The sequence below is a fragment of the Mustela lutreola genome, chromosome 16 (assembly GCF_030435805.1).
Source record: "Mustela lutreola isolate mMusLut2 chromosome 16, mMusLut2.pri, whole genome shotgun sequence".
NCBI lineage: Eukaryota > Metazoa > Chordata > Mammalia > Carnivora > Mustelidae > Mustela > Mustela lutreola.
In genome coordinates this window covers 11,719,841-11,733,855 of record NC_081305.1, presented here as the reverse complement: position 1 = coordinate 11,733,855, position 14,015 = coordinate 11,719,841, and the positions used below count along the sequence as shown (strand labels likewise).

The 14,015-nt window shown below is 47.3% G+C and overlaps 1 protein-coding gene across 6 annotated transcripts in view; it reads left to right on the top strand.

Annotated features, from left to right (window-relative positions):
- ZFP1 (ZFP1 zinc finger protein) overlaps positions 1-7,096 on the top strand; it is a 42,343-nt gene extending 35,247 nt beyond the window's left edge. For 2 of the 6 annotated variants that reach the window (XM_059153342.1, XM_059153341.1), the window contains 2 exons: positions 2,704-2,788; positions 4,182-7,096. In XM_059153342.1, the coding sequence (XP_059009325.1) occupies positions 2,704-2,788; positions 4,182-5,257 (1,161 nt within the window). In that variant the 3' untranslated portion in view covers positions 5,258-7,096. Of the gene's footprint in view, positions 1-2,636; positions 2,789-4,181 lie in introns of all 6 variants that reach the window. The other 4 variants (XM_059153340.1, XM_059153339.1, XM_059153338.1 and 1 more) reach the window with 2 other exon arrangements.
- The last annotated feature ends 6,919 nt before the right edge of the window (positions 7,097-14,015 follow it).

The window sequence follows — 14,015 nt, the reverse complement described above, 5'->3', positions numbered from 1 at the left end:
ATAGGCTTTGAATTAGATGATTTTGTGTACTTGTCCGCTAACATCAGTGTTCTGATGTTTACAGTAGGCTAAGCTCCACTGTTCAGTGGGTTAGGTGGACTAGATGCATTTTCAGCTTACAGTGTTTTCACATTGTGGTGGGTTTATCAGGATGTAACCCCACATCGTAAGTCCAGGAAGATCTAACAGTTTGAAGAGTTGAAGAAGGGGTAGTAAAAAATGGTCGGCTCTGGATGTCAAGTATGCTCGGCGTACCTCTACTCATGGCCATCGGCTTTCTCCCCAGAACACCAGATTCATTCCAGATGGAAACTATACTGTCTTGGCAAGTCTTTGAAGTCAGTCATGTTTGATGTACCTTTTAATGCTGTGGTATCAGAATTGTGTTTTATCAACAGTTTTTTGAGTTGTTTGTATACGTATGGAAAATGGCACTGAGAGAAAAAAAAAAGTATTTTCACATTGGATGTTGGAGTCCTTTCTAAGTCATAGTTCCTTCGGGGCACCCGAGTGGCTCAGATGGTTAGGCATCTGCCCTTGAGTCATGATGCCCGGGTACTGGGATTGAGTTCTGCATCAGGTTCCTTGCTCCGTGGGGGCTGCTGCTTCCTCTGCCTCTGCCTCTCTGCCTGCTTGTGCTCTTTTCATCTCGTGCCATGTATGCACTCTCTCGCGCTCTGAAATAAAATCTTGAAAAGAAAAAACCTTGTTTACAAAATAAATTCCTGTAACTTGAGTCAATGTAATGTCCCAGAGGCTTATCCCCCTTGCTGGTCTGGCGGCCATCCGAAAGTTATTGTACCTGTCACCTGGCCACGTGGATGTAGGTTAATAAAATCTCTATAGCCACCATTCAGGCCAAGAAATAGAAGTTACCCAGATTCTTGAAGCTCTTATGGAATCTTCCCTGTGTAGCTGGAATTAATTCATTTTCACTGCTTTATAGGACTCAGTTCTAATAGACACAGAAAATCAGTCTACTCTTGATGAACGTTTGTCTTTGGGCTCTTAATGTAAAATGGGACTGTGAACATTTTTAAAAAAATTTGTATTTGAGGTATAATGACATAGGACTGTTGCATGGGTACAGTGTAATGGTTTGATACTGGCATATATTGCTCAATGATCACCTCAGTGAGTCTGGTAAACATCCATCACCAATACATGTTGTAATTTTTTTCTTGTGACGAGAACTCAACAGTTTTCAAATACGCAGTATAGTATTGCTAACTCATGTCACTGTGCTGCACATGCCATCCGCACGTCTTGTCTAATAATTGGAAGTTTGTACCTTTTGACCCCCCGCTTTGCCCAGTTCCCACCCTCCACTCTGGCAGCCAGTCTGTTCTCTGTATCAGTGAGCTTGGTTGTTTCGGGAGGTTTTAGATTCTACATACAGGTGAGGTGATACAGTATTTGTCTTTTTGTGACTTATTTTGCTTCACATGATACTCTCAGAATCCATCCATGTTGTCACAAGGGACCAGATTTTCTCTTATGTCTGAGTAATAATAGTACATTGTATGTATGTGCCACATTTCCTTTTCCATTCGTCAAGCCTTGGACATGGAGGTTGTTTTTATATCTTGGCTGTTGTAAATAAGGTGGCAGTGAACGTGGGAGTGCATGTATCTTTTTTTTTCCTTTTCTCTTAAGATTTATTTTTGGGGGAGAGAGTACATGCACGAGTGGCGGGGGGCTGGGCAGAGGGAGACGCAGACTTCCTGCTGAGCAGGGGGCCCAGTGCTGGACTCTGTCCTAGTATCCTGAGATCATGGCATGAGCCAGAGGCAGACACCCAGGCGCCCTGCACGTAGCTTTTCAAGCGAGTGTTTTTGTTTTCTCTGGATAAACACTCACAGGTGGAAGTGCTGGATCAGGGGTGGTTCTGCTTCTGGAGGCAGCTTCGCACTGGCTTTCTTAGTGGCCGCACCAGTTTGCATTACCACAAACAGTGCACTGGGATTCCCTTTTCTCCACATCCTCAAGGAGTTCTTTGTATATTGGGATATTAACCTCTTATCAGATGATTTGCAAGTATTTGATCCCATTTGTAGGTTATGACTAACATTTTACTTTCTTTTTTTTTTTTTTTTAAAGATTTTATTTATTTATCTTACAGACAGAGATCACAAGGAGGCAGAGAGGCAGGCAGAGAGAGGAAGGGAAGCAGGCTCCCTGCCAAGCAGAGAGCCGGATGCGGGGCTCGATCCCAGGACCCTGGGATCATGACCTGAGCCGAAGACAGAGGCTTTAACCCACTGAGCCACCCAGGCGCCCTAATTAATTCTTTAATACTGTCTGGTTTGATACCACAGAAGTACCTATATGAGCATCAACTCTGCTCTGCTCTAGTAACACTAAATACTGCATATTTACGCATTTATCTCCGTATACACATTTTCAGAGAACAGTGTTTTATTAATCTTAGATGCCTGTCAGATGTGATAGTGCTGGAGGTATAAGGGAATCTAAATAAATGCTCTATTATAAAAAATTTTTTTGGAAATATGACAAAACCGTGAAGATCTATAGTTGGTGTTCTACATACATTTTCATGGTGAATGACTTTTATAACAAGGTGAGAGTAAGTTTTCACATATCCTTTCTACATTACCAAATGTTGGTCATTTCAGAATGAATAGCAATATGCCATTTCAGGAATCTGTTTCATTCACGGATGTGACTGTGGACTTCACTCAGGAGGAATGGGAGCAGCTGGACCCCTCCCAGAGGATCCTGTACATGGATGTGATGCTGGAGAATTACAGCAACTTACTGTCAGTGGGTAAGGGCCTCTTTCTGGTGCAGTTCAGTGTCCATTACCAAAAACTCTTGAGTATCTGAATTTCTGAGTGGTTTTGGCCTTGGGCTCCAGTTGTTTAGCCATGAGAGAGCAGACTTTTAAGCTGTGCCTTCTTTATTTTGGAGATTTCTGAAGTCCAGGCTATGTTCCATTAGCAGTTATCTGATATCAAATCAGATGTGATTTTCAGGCTACAGGAAGAGAAGAATAGATAGCATATGAACAATTGCCAGTTCACAAATTTCTAAGGAAGATGGCAAAAGAGGGAAGGAGAATCAGAAGCCAGTGGAAGTAATATCCTAGGAATTATGAATGGGTTGAAATACTTTAAAATATTTTTTAAGAATCAGTTTTTCAGGTTTCCAAACCATTAGAGATGGCCAAGACCAGATGACCTGTATTGTTCAGATCTCAGAATCATACCTCCAACTACCAGTCTGTCCTTGCAAAACTTTTGCATTTTTCCCTCACTCTTGGCATTTGCCTAACCTGTCCTAAACCTTTGTGATTAGTATTCTCAGTTTGCCAGAATGGTGACTTTGGTATTTTAGGTCTTTGAATTGGTATAATAAACGTAAGGAATTTTTTAAAAAAATTTTTTTTAGCATAAGGGTGATATCTTTGTCCTAGACACAAATGGCAGCAGGATCACAAGAGTCAGGAATGATCACAAGAGTCAGGAATAATCAGGAACACACAGATGAAAATAAAGGTTATTTCAGGTGTAGGTCAAGGGAATAAATCTGATCCTTAAGATTTCTTTCAAATTAAAGCAGGGACAAGATGGGTTTAGAGAAGAAATTAAACATAGTAGGATAAAAATGATTGTCTCAAGGATATGGGACTCTTGGATTAATTTTATTTCCTACAAAATAGGAGTTCTGGATCTTGTCATCCACTTGCAAAAGTAAAGAGATGTGAATCTTTGCAGCACTGTCCGCTCTGCAGACCTGCGAGAAGTGTTGGCTCTAGGAAGTTAAGTGGCAGAGATGAGCAGCCCACAATCATTCAGAGCCTAAGCGGAGCTAAACTCAGATCAGTTTGGCCTTTTTTCCTTAACATCTTCATCTGTGCTAACTGTTCGGTGTCCTTAAGGACAATTCTTGATCTCCTTTGCCCCCCCGCCCCAGACTTGCCAGCCTTCCCACATCGTTTGTGCCCTATTCGGTGCTCTTTGTTTTTTACTGTCAAGGCTACTTACATCCATTGCCAGTTTCTACTTTTTTTTTTTTGCCAAGGGCTTTTGTATTTCAAAGCTTAAGAACTAGGTAGAATTTGCATTGGAGATTCTAATACTGGAAGACTGGATCCCCACACTCAAGAGGCAGCCTCACACTTCCGTTCTCTAACGTTGTCCTCACGTGCTCTTTCCTAGAGGTGTGGAAGGCCGACGACCAGATGGAGCGGGACCGCAGCGGCCCCGATGAGCAGGCGAGGCCGTTTATCATTTTTAAGAACCAAACCCCAATGGAGGAAAGAGGTAATCTCTTCGGAAAAACATTTAATCTGAGCACAGATTTTGTTTCTTTAAGGCAAGTACCCTATAAATACGACTTATATGAAAAAACTTTGAAAACAAATTCAGACTTACTTAATAATAATCGAAGCTACATAAGAAAGAGACCTGATGAGTGCAATGGATTTGGGAAAGCACTCCTCTGTCTGAAGCAAGAGAAAACCCATAATGGATTAGAGTACTCCGAATATAACAAAAGTGGAAAAGTCTTTAAAGAAGGCATTTTTAAACATCAGAAAATAAGAAATTTGGTACAACCTTTTATTTGTAATTACTGTGACAAGGCTTTCTCCTTTAAGTCACTCCTTATTAGTCACAAGAGAATACACACTGGAGAAAAACCTTATGAATGTAATGTATGTAAGAAAACCTTCTCCCATAAGGCAAACCTCATTAAACATCAAAGGATTCACACAGGGGAGAAACCCTTTGAATGTATTGAATGTGGAAAAGCCTTCACCCACCAGTCAAACCTCATCGTCCACCAGAGAGCACATATGGAGAAGAAGCCCTACGAATGCAGCGATTGTGGCAAGACATTTGCCCAGAAATTTGAACTTACTACACACCAGAGAATTCACACGGGAGAACGACCCTATGAGTGTAATGAATGTGCAAAAACCTTCTTCAAGAAATCCAACCTCATTATACATCAGAAAATTCACACCGGGGAGAAGCGCTATGAGTGCAGTGAGTGTGGGAAGTCCTTTATCCAGAACTCTCAACTCATCATCCACATGAGAACTCATACGGGGGAGAAACCCTATGAATGTACCGAATGTGGCAAAACCTTCAGCCAGAGGTCAACCCTTCGATTACATTTGCGGATCCATACAGGAGAGAAACCGTACGAGTGTTCGGAATGTGGGAAGGCCTTCAGCAGGAAATCCCGCCTCAGCGTCCATCAAAGAGTTCACCTGGCGGAAAAGGCCTGACACTGCGGCCCCCGGGCCCGTGGCAAGCCCTCCCACCACAGCCCTTCCCGCGCGGGAGAAACCGCACGAAGGTACTGAAGGAACATGGAAATTCACAGTGAGCTACGGTCCGGCACGTCGAAAAATGTGTAAAAACAGGGTCCCCTCCGTACAGTGTTACACCAGTGGTGGTGATGCCCAGCTAAAGAATATCTAGCAGCTTACAGCAAGTGTAAACAGACATGCTCACTTGTATTACAGTGAGTTTGTTAAGTCTTGAATTACTCAAGAATGAAATATTCTGGGCAGCAGCGTCAAGGATCAGTACCTTAGGAATTTAGTGGTTATGTGTGATCCTATCTTGGGTCTACACCTGTAAATCTGACACAGTCACTGGGAGTTTGAGATTCTTGTCCTCTGACAGTAGGGGCACAAGTAAGATTTTCCATGCTAAACATCGTGTGTTTTTCAGTACCTTTCCAAGCCCGTACGCATTCCACGTGAAACAGGTGACCGTCTCTGTGGTGTACGGCCGCTGTTCTCTCCTCCTCGCTGCCCTGGAGCGTCGGTCTGCGATCCTTGTTCCGCTGCCTCTTCCATAAACCGAAGACAACGTTCAAGTTTTAACTTGCTTCTGGGGTTGCTGGAAAGCATTCTTCCCATCAGTAGGTCAGTGAGCGACCATCAAGAACGGATTGGGAGAGTGCAGGAGCTCGGCGGGCCGGCACCCCGGGCCCCAGCCCACGTGGCGCCATCGCTGGTGTGCAGCTGCCGTGCAGGTGTTTACTCCAGATGCATGTCGTTCAACATAGTGTATAACCCAGAAACTACGTGTACTTTTCTTTGTGCGTTTCCCTATTTCTCCTAATATTTTACAAATTGTCTTACAAAAAAGTAGGATGTGTATGTGGTTCGCAGATGTTACATTTTAGAGACTTAGAGAAAAAATGTAAGAAACTGTCAGTAAGTGTCTTACTGCTTTTTAAAATGTCCATGTGCACAACACACTTTAGAAATGCATTCTTGCCACATTCTGTTTAAAGGAGGCATTTCCGCTCCCTGAGTTTCATGGTCACCTACCGAAAATATCTCCCTTCGGAAGTTGAGTAGAAGTTAAGCCTTGCCTTTAAAGGTTCACAAACACCTTAGAAGTTAGACTTTTCGGTGATCTCTCCATACGTTTAACAATTAACCTAAAAAGCTTTTCGCATAACTCAGAGGCACACCATCTTAGTATTGATTTCAAATTCCCAAGTTTCTCTCCTGATCTGTCATAAATCACACACCAGATTTGTCACTGGCAACTATAACTGGCCTTGTGTTTTCCTTGTTCCTGAATGTCACTGATGTGTGCAAATCTGTAGGAGTGTGAGAGACTTTCTGAACAGATTTACCAGAACAGCTATAGTCCAGGAAATCTCTTGTCTTTCTGAATTGTCATCTCGTCTACTACCAACAAGGAAGCAGGGGAGAAGATTCATTTCATACACCACTGTTAGAAATGTGTCAATTGTGACTCTTAACATTAAGAATACACCTACACTTCAGTCCCGGAGTCTCACTCCTGGGACTCTATCCCTAAGACAACAAAGTGCCAGTACTTAAGATTATATGTTTATCAATGTATATTGTATTTTTTGATAAGGACAAAAAAAGGAAACAATGTGAGTGACCATCAGAAAGAGAATGATTGAATAAGCTGCAGTAAAAATGTACCATGGCTGGATGGTATCCATGGAAAAGAATGTGTAGGAGCAAATGCCTCCAGATCAGATGAAGAGAAGGGGGGGGGAGAGGAAAAGGGGAGAGAGCATTTGTGTGTGTACACCACATTTTTAAAATAAAGATCTAAGTATATGTGTGTCTGTGTGTATTTGTATGATTTTATGATCCTGGATAATAAGTTCTAAATATCATGGAGTCTAGTGGAAAATGTTTCATGCATTCCTTGGTCCCTGAATTAACTCATTTATACTAAAACACCGTAACTCACTTGTAACACAGTTAAATCATTATTCATAATTAACATTAGTTAACACAACATGAGGCAGGTTCTCGTACTTTATAAACAGCTCTAGCTTTCATAGCTGTAGGGTATGCTTGAGCCTATGTTCACCATGATAACACATATTTGACATTCATTGTTCACACAAGGAAACATTTAATACAAAAAAAAAAAAAAACGAAAAGGAAAAACCCATGAAAAATTTTCAGGGAAGCCAAGGTCATTATCACAAATCAGCAAGTTGCAAATGCTTTGAGAAAACATACCTACCTTTACAAATGCAAAGGTAACCGCTGGGGTGACTGTCCTCTCGTGGGCTCTTTGCTCCCAAGGTCCTAGAAATCCAGATTAGAGAAAAAAATTCCCTTGTAATCCTCAGAAATCAAAGTGGTTTTAGATGAAACTTCTCCTGAAACAGGTTCTTACAGCCTGGGCATAGAGCCGCATTTCAGTCTTGCAGGATGCTGGGGACAGTAGGCCAAGAGGCAGTGCGCTTTGCACAGCAAAACCCAGCCCACAGGGGTCTCCAGATTCTGACCTCTGCCTATCTGACTCCCAACACCCATGCCCACTGCACTTGACCCCATTACCTGTCTTTATTCCATTTGATTTTTTTTTAAGGTTTTTTTTTTTTTTTGCTGTTTTGTTTTTTTTTTTTAATTTGACAGCACAGCAGGGGGAGCAGCAAGCAGAGGGAAAGGGAGAAGCAGACTCACCAAGCAGGGAACCCAATGTGAGACTTGATCCCAGGGCCCTGGAATCATGACCTGAGCCAAAGGAAGACCCTTCTATTTCCACAGATAACCTTTTCATAACTAAAATGCTTAGATACTTACACTTCTCCCCATTGTTTAATGCTTTATAAAGTTGGGGATCATGTTGCATAAAGCTGGCATGGATAAATTTGATTGGCATCTCTCTACTCTGAAGTCGAGGGATGGTGGGGGGTTGTAGGTCGGAGGAAACTGCAGGGTGAGAGGCTGAGGCACAACTTGCAAAACCATGGCCATGTGAGATGCCGTGGGTCCTCAGGGTTGGGGCAGGTGACTTTGTGGAACGCAGCTAGAGGTTTCATTCCAGGCCCCCCCGTCCCCCACTCTGTCTTCGTTCTCTGTGGCTGCACGATGACACAGAGCCCCTCTCCCAACCAGACAGCTGGTCTGGACGTCAGGAACCTGGGCCTCGTTTGGCTAGAATGTTTCTTGACTCAGATCCTTACCTGGATTGTCCCATCAAATCCAGCCAGCCTGAGGAGAGTGGACTCTTGGCACCTGCTCTCCACTTCCCTCTTCCGCCTTGGCTAGGTCCGTACTCCGGGGATTCTGAAGGCAAAAACTCCCACAGCTCATCCTGCCGAGCCCGTCAGGAGAACGGTCTGGGACCCTGCTCCGGTGCTCCAGATCTCAGCGCAGCGTTGATGACCTTCATCCTCCGTCTGACTCTTCTGTCCCGAGAGGCTGCTCTTCCAGCTCAGACATACACGCTGGATTGTATGTGATAGGTTTGAATTAAGGACAATCTACCTTTCTCCGTTTTATAAGGACTGTCCGAATGTTAACCAAAATACAACCAACCGAAACACACCTCTCGGGGTACTGGGACTCGTGAAAGAATCCAGAGATGGGGACTGAGAACTTCAGTTACCGGAAAGGGAAGGGAGCATAACCCCCCGTGAGAAGCCCGGACCACAGGTGGGGACACTGACGGTGGACGCGGGGACATGCACTCACTCCAAAAGACATTTTGAGCACCAACGAGGCAGCAGGCATCTGTGGCCCGCCAGGGACACAGTGGGAACAAGAGCCTGCCGGCCGAGCCGAGCTGCAGGAGGGTGGAGACACAGGTATGGGCTGTGCCTGCCCTGGTGAGAAAAATCAGAAGCCACAGGGAACCTCAAGTAAGGAAGAGCATCATCTGCTTTTTAAAGAGTGAGCTTGATCCTAACTGGGAGGGGCATTGGGGTAGGTGCCCAGAAACAGAAACCCGCCACTTAACAGGAAAACCCTAGGAGACGAAGTTCTGCCAGGTCATGGCCCCCTTCAATGGCTTTCAACAAAATTTCAAATAGCAACCAAATGCTTTCTCTATTACTGGTGGCCATCAGTGAGAAGTCCTCTTACAAACTCAAGTTCACTTAAATTCTTGCTTTCCTAGATTTTTTTTTTTTTTTTTTGAGATTTTACTCATTTATTGGACAGAGACACAGCAAGAAAGGCAACACAAGCAGGGGGAGAGGGAGAGGCAGGCTTCCGGCGGAGCAGAGAGCCCAGTGCAGGCGATTCCAGGATCCCAGGACTCGGGTCATGACCCCAGCCAAAGGCAGATGCTCAAGGACTGAGCCACCCGGGGAACCGCCCCTGCCCAGATCTCTTCCTAATGTCTGCTGGTGTTTGAACCATTCCTCTTCCTCCAGCCCACCCAGACTCCTGAGAATTACCCGTTCTTACCTCAAAACCCCACAATTCCACACCCCAAAAAACATTTAGAGTAACCGTCCAGGTGATCAGAGACAGGCCAGACCTGAGCGCTTCCTCCACCAGGTCGAGGCTGAACGTGGGACCGGGAGTTCTCGGAGGCTGGTGTCCATGCAGGCGCGGAGCCGCTGCGGGGAGTGCGGGAGGGCAGTGCGGGAGGGCAGTGCGCCAAGTGAGGAGAGGCCAGGACGGCGCCGGGGCTGCCGCCTTTCAAAGTGACGTGGCAGAGACCAAGACGGGGAAGAACGCTTGTGCTGGGCAGTATGTGATTCAGGGTAGCAGGAGGCCTGTGGGACTGTGGCCTCATCACTTTGCTCGGGACAACAGACACCGCAATGTTGAAAAACAGCGCCGGACTCCGTTAGCAGCAAGCGTCGGGCTGCGGGTGGGCCGGGGACTGGCTCCGGCCCGAGGGCGGGCACAGGACGAAGGGCCGGGTCTGGGCAAGGAGGGCAGCCGAGGGTCCCAAGGGTCCCTGCTGGGACGAATGGTCGTTGATGGAACAGGCCATCCAGAGGGTGGGTGGGTGACGGCAGGTGGACAAACATGACCAGATGGGTCAAGCTGCTGAGGATGCTTAACGGCCGCCTGCGACCTGAGGAGGTGAGACACTTCAGACGCCAACAACAAATAGCAGCACCAGCGGCCGCCGGCGGACAGCAGCAGCCGGGCTGGGAACTCGGCGCCGCTCGCCGGCCGTGCTCTGGGCAGCATGCGGCCGTTCGCTCCCTGCACGTTAGCTCACTGAAGAGTCACCTGCTCCCGCCCCCGTGTCATTCTGAGTCCCCGGGCCCCACGGGATATCGTGGGTTCGTTCAGTCCCTGGTGGGATGTCACTTTAAAAAGGGACAAATATAGGGCGCCTGGGTGGCTCAGTGGGTTAAGCTGCTGTCTTCGGCTCAGGTCGTGATCTCAGGGTCCTGGGATCGAGTCCCGCATCGGGCTCCTTGCTCGGCAGGGAGCCTGCTTCTCCCTCTGCCTCTAGCCTGCCACTCTGTCTGCCTGTGCTCACTCTCTGTATCTCTCTCTCTCTCTAACAAATAAATAAAAATCTTAAAAAAAAAAAAAAAAAAAAAAAGTCTGGTCTTTAAAAAAAAAAAAGGGACAAATATAAATGTTCCCGATAAGGGAGCAGAAGGCTGAGGAAAGGCCGAGGCAGACACCCCTCAACCCCCACCTCCAGGGGACATCTGTGACATTCCTCAGGCACTCCTGGATGCCCTAAAGGAAAAACAAATAGTTAATCTATAGAGACTACAATCCCGCAAGACAGGAGTCTCAGTTTAACAAAAGCCTTAGCAATTAGGGCGCCTGGGTGGCTCAGTGGGCCTCTGCCTTGAGCTTGGGTCAAGATCCCAGGGTCCTGGGATTGAGCACTGCATCGGGCTCTCTGCTAGCAGGGAGCCTGCTTCCTCCTCTCTCTGCCTGCCTCTCTGCCTACTTGTGATCTCTGTCAAATAAATAAATAAAATCTTTAAAAAAAAAAAAAAAAAAAGCCTTAGCAATTTACAAGAACAAAGCATTTCTATCAATAACTGAGCTTCCAGAAGGAAATGTAAACACAATTAAATGTTCTCAGAACCTGCAGCCCACTGACAGCCACTCGAAGCGGGCGGAGTGTTGTGTTCCTCCAGGAAGCTCCTGACTGTCTCACTGTTAATGCCTTACTGGAAGAAAAACCACCTTAACCTGACTATTGCAAGGCCCAGGGTATCCCAAGAGTCTTCTCTAACATACAAAAATCCTTTAGAAACCCTCCCTTTTCCTTACCTCCCCCCGACTCCCAAATACATCATCAGCCGCACCTCCCAAACCAGCTGCCCACAGAGAGGTTTCAAGAATTCCTTCTTGGCCTTCGGCTCCAGACCTCACCTACATTCCAAAACCCCATCATCCCGAAACGCACGCAACCAGCATTTCCTAAACACCCTGAGGGGTGCATCAGTCCCCTGGCAAAGGGAACTCCTCTGTGGAAGGTTCCTGGGTGTTGCCCAGTGCCTTGGCGAACCCACTGCCCCGCATCCGGCATGAATGTGCCAGAAGTCCAGGGGCTGTAACCAGAGGCAGACCCCAATCCCAGGGGGTTCCTAGAAAGGGAACGGGCTGCCTTGGAAGAAGGTACACAGGAATATCACCCACACATTTTTCCAGCAACAACACAAGATGAGGGTAACAAGAGAAAATCACCAAGTAGAAACTGGGATCAGAAACTATCTTAACTGAAACTCAAACCTTTAAGATTTTATGCAGAAGGACAGAGAGAAGGCAATTGACGGGCTGTCCCAGGTTTGGGGACTGAGTTCTGCATTATGACTCACGGCTGCTCTAACGCTTTTACCGGCCAGTGTCTCCGGAGACCCTACAATGCTGATATCCATTAACCCGCTCAGAGATCCGTCCAGGCCACAGGCTTGCTTCCCCTGAGACGCCACAGACCCGGCGCCCCTCGGCTCTCAACTGACTGGGGCAGAACCAAGCAACGTACCTCACAAGGCACCCCCGCTGCCAAAGGGAAAGCCAGCGGCGTTAGAGACCTGCGGTGGTGGGGAAGGCGGGGAAGGGCAGGCAAAGGCCGCGGAGCCACCCACGCGTGCCAGGGCCCTGCCTCTCCTCGCTCGGCCGCGTACTGCCACGTGCTGTGCCCGCCCCTCGGTCCCCGCGATGACAGCTAAGGCTCACAGCGAATGGAAAACATGGACGAGCTGTGCAAAGGCAGCAGCCTTTGCTGCTCTATTGGTAGAAGGGCCCACGCCTGGTCCCACTGCGTGTGTGCGAGAGGGGTTCCCCCACGCCCACAAGCGATTCTCGGACACCCACGGGGTGCCCTAAGACATAAGACTCAGCTCAGTTCTGACGCTACTCACTTAGAGATCACATCAGATTCCACAGGTTAAATGTCAGTCCTAAACTCCTTGTGCTTTTGGGTCCATGATCAAAGGAGCGAGACAGATACAGAGCAAAAGTCAAGCAAAGCTTTATTTCGCGCCAAGCATCGAGAATCAAACCTACCGGTGGGGCCGTCCCTTATGGAGAGAGCGACACTCCCAAGCCTCACAGACTATCTTTTATAGAGCAAAGGCCATGTGGTTGAGCCTGGCCACACACGGGTGGCCAATGAGACTGCAACACACAGAGAAAGCTGCACAGTCATGCTAGGTCCCACACGGGTGGCCAACTGAACTACAATTCACCCCACAGTAGCTATTTGAACTGGCCTATCGCCTTGGTCAGAACTGGCGCCCAAAAGGCGGGGCCCACACTCCTTGGTAGCTAGGGGGACAGTGTGCGCGCCGCACTGACTGGAGGTCTCCGCCTGGCCGGACTCGTCCTTGTACTCTGGGCTCTGCTTCCCCTACTTGCTTTTAAGTAAGTTCCCCTGGGGGCGGCAGGGTCAGTGTAAGTTTTACTGCATAACCAACAAAATCACTGTTTAACCAAGATGGAATTGCTCTGGCTAAATAGGCCCTTACAGTGCGTGTTTATGAAGGCTTCCTTACACGGCAGGTCTGATCCAATCACTGACGGTCAGTGACTGAACTCAGTGTCCAGGTTCTCTCCTCTCCCTAAAGGACAAGGGGTGGGACTCAAAGTCCCAACCCTTTAGTCGCTGGGTTGGCTCCACTGGCAACCAGCCCCCCACCCCCCTTAGGAGAGTTCCAAAAGTCAGCTCATTAACGTAACAAAAGACATCTTTACCCCTCTTATCACTTAGGAAGTTCCAAGGATTTCAGTAGCTCTATGCCAGAAATGGGGACAAGAGCCAAATACACATTTATCATAAATCACCACATCACAGCCCATCCCCTTCTCAGAGGTGGATCCCTTAGAGCAAAACAGTCTTAGAAGTCAGAAGTTACTGGCATCTTCCTAGCATCCCGTCCAGTCCTGGTAAGCTCCCGGGCCACGCCATCCTGTGACAGCATCTCGGCTGACGAGGTCACTCACACCCGCAGGTTACCGTGCAGGGCCCTCGGCTTCCCAAAGCAGGAGTGGTCGCAAGGCTACACCACCCTTTCATGCCTCTGGGGTGGTCCGGTAAGAGACCTACGTCCTCTTGCTGGGAGCCTCTTTCAGGATGTGACTGTAGTATTTTATTTCCCTCGTCACATAACCCACGTATTCAATCCTCGGCCCACGCTACTATTTTTTCCTTCTCTCCATTTATCTCCCATTTTTACCCCTTTGGAAGGGACGTTCTGTACGGCCACTGTGCTGGCCTGGACTGCAAGCAGCTTCCGGACAGGGTGCTGTCCATTCACCTGGGCGCCCCCCGTCGTAAACCAAGCAGCGCTTTGTTGGT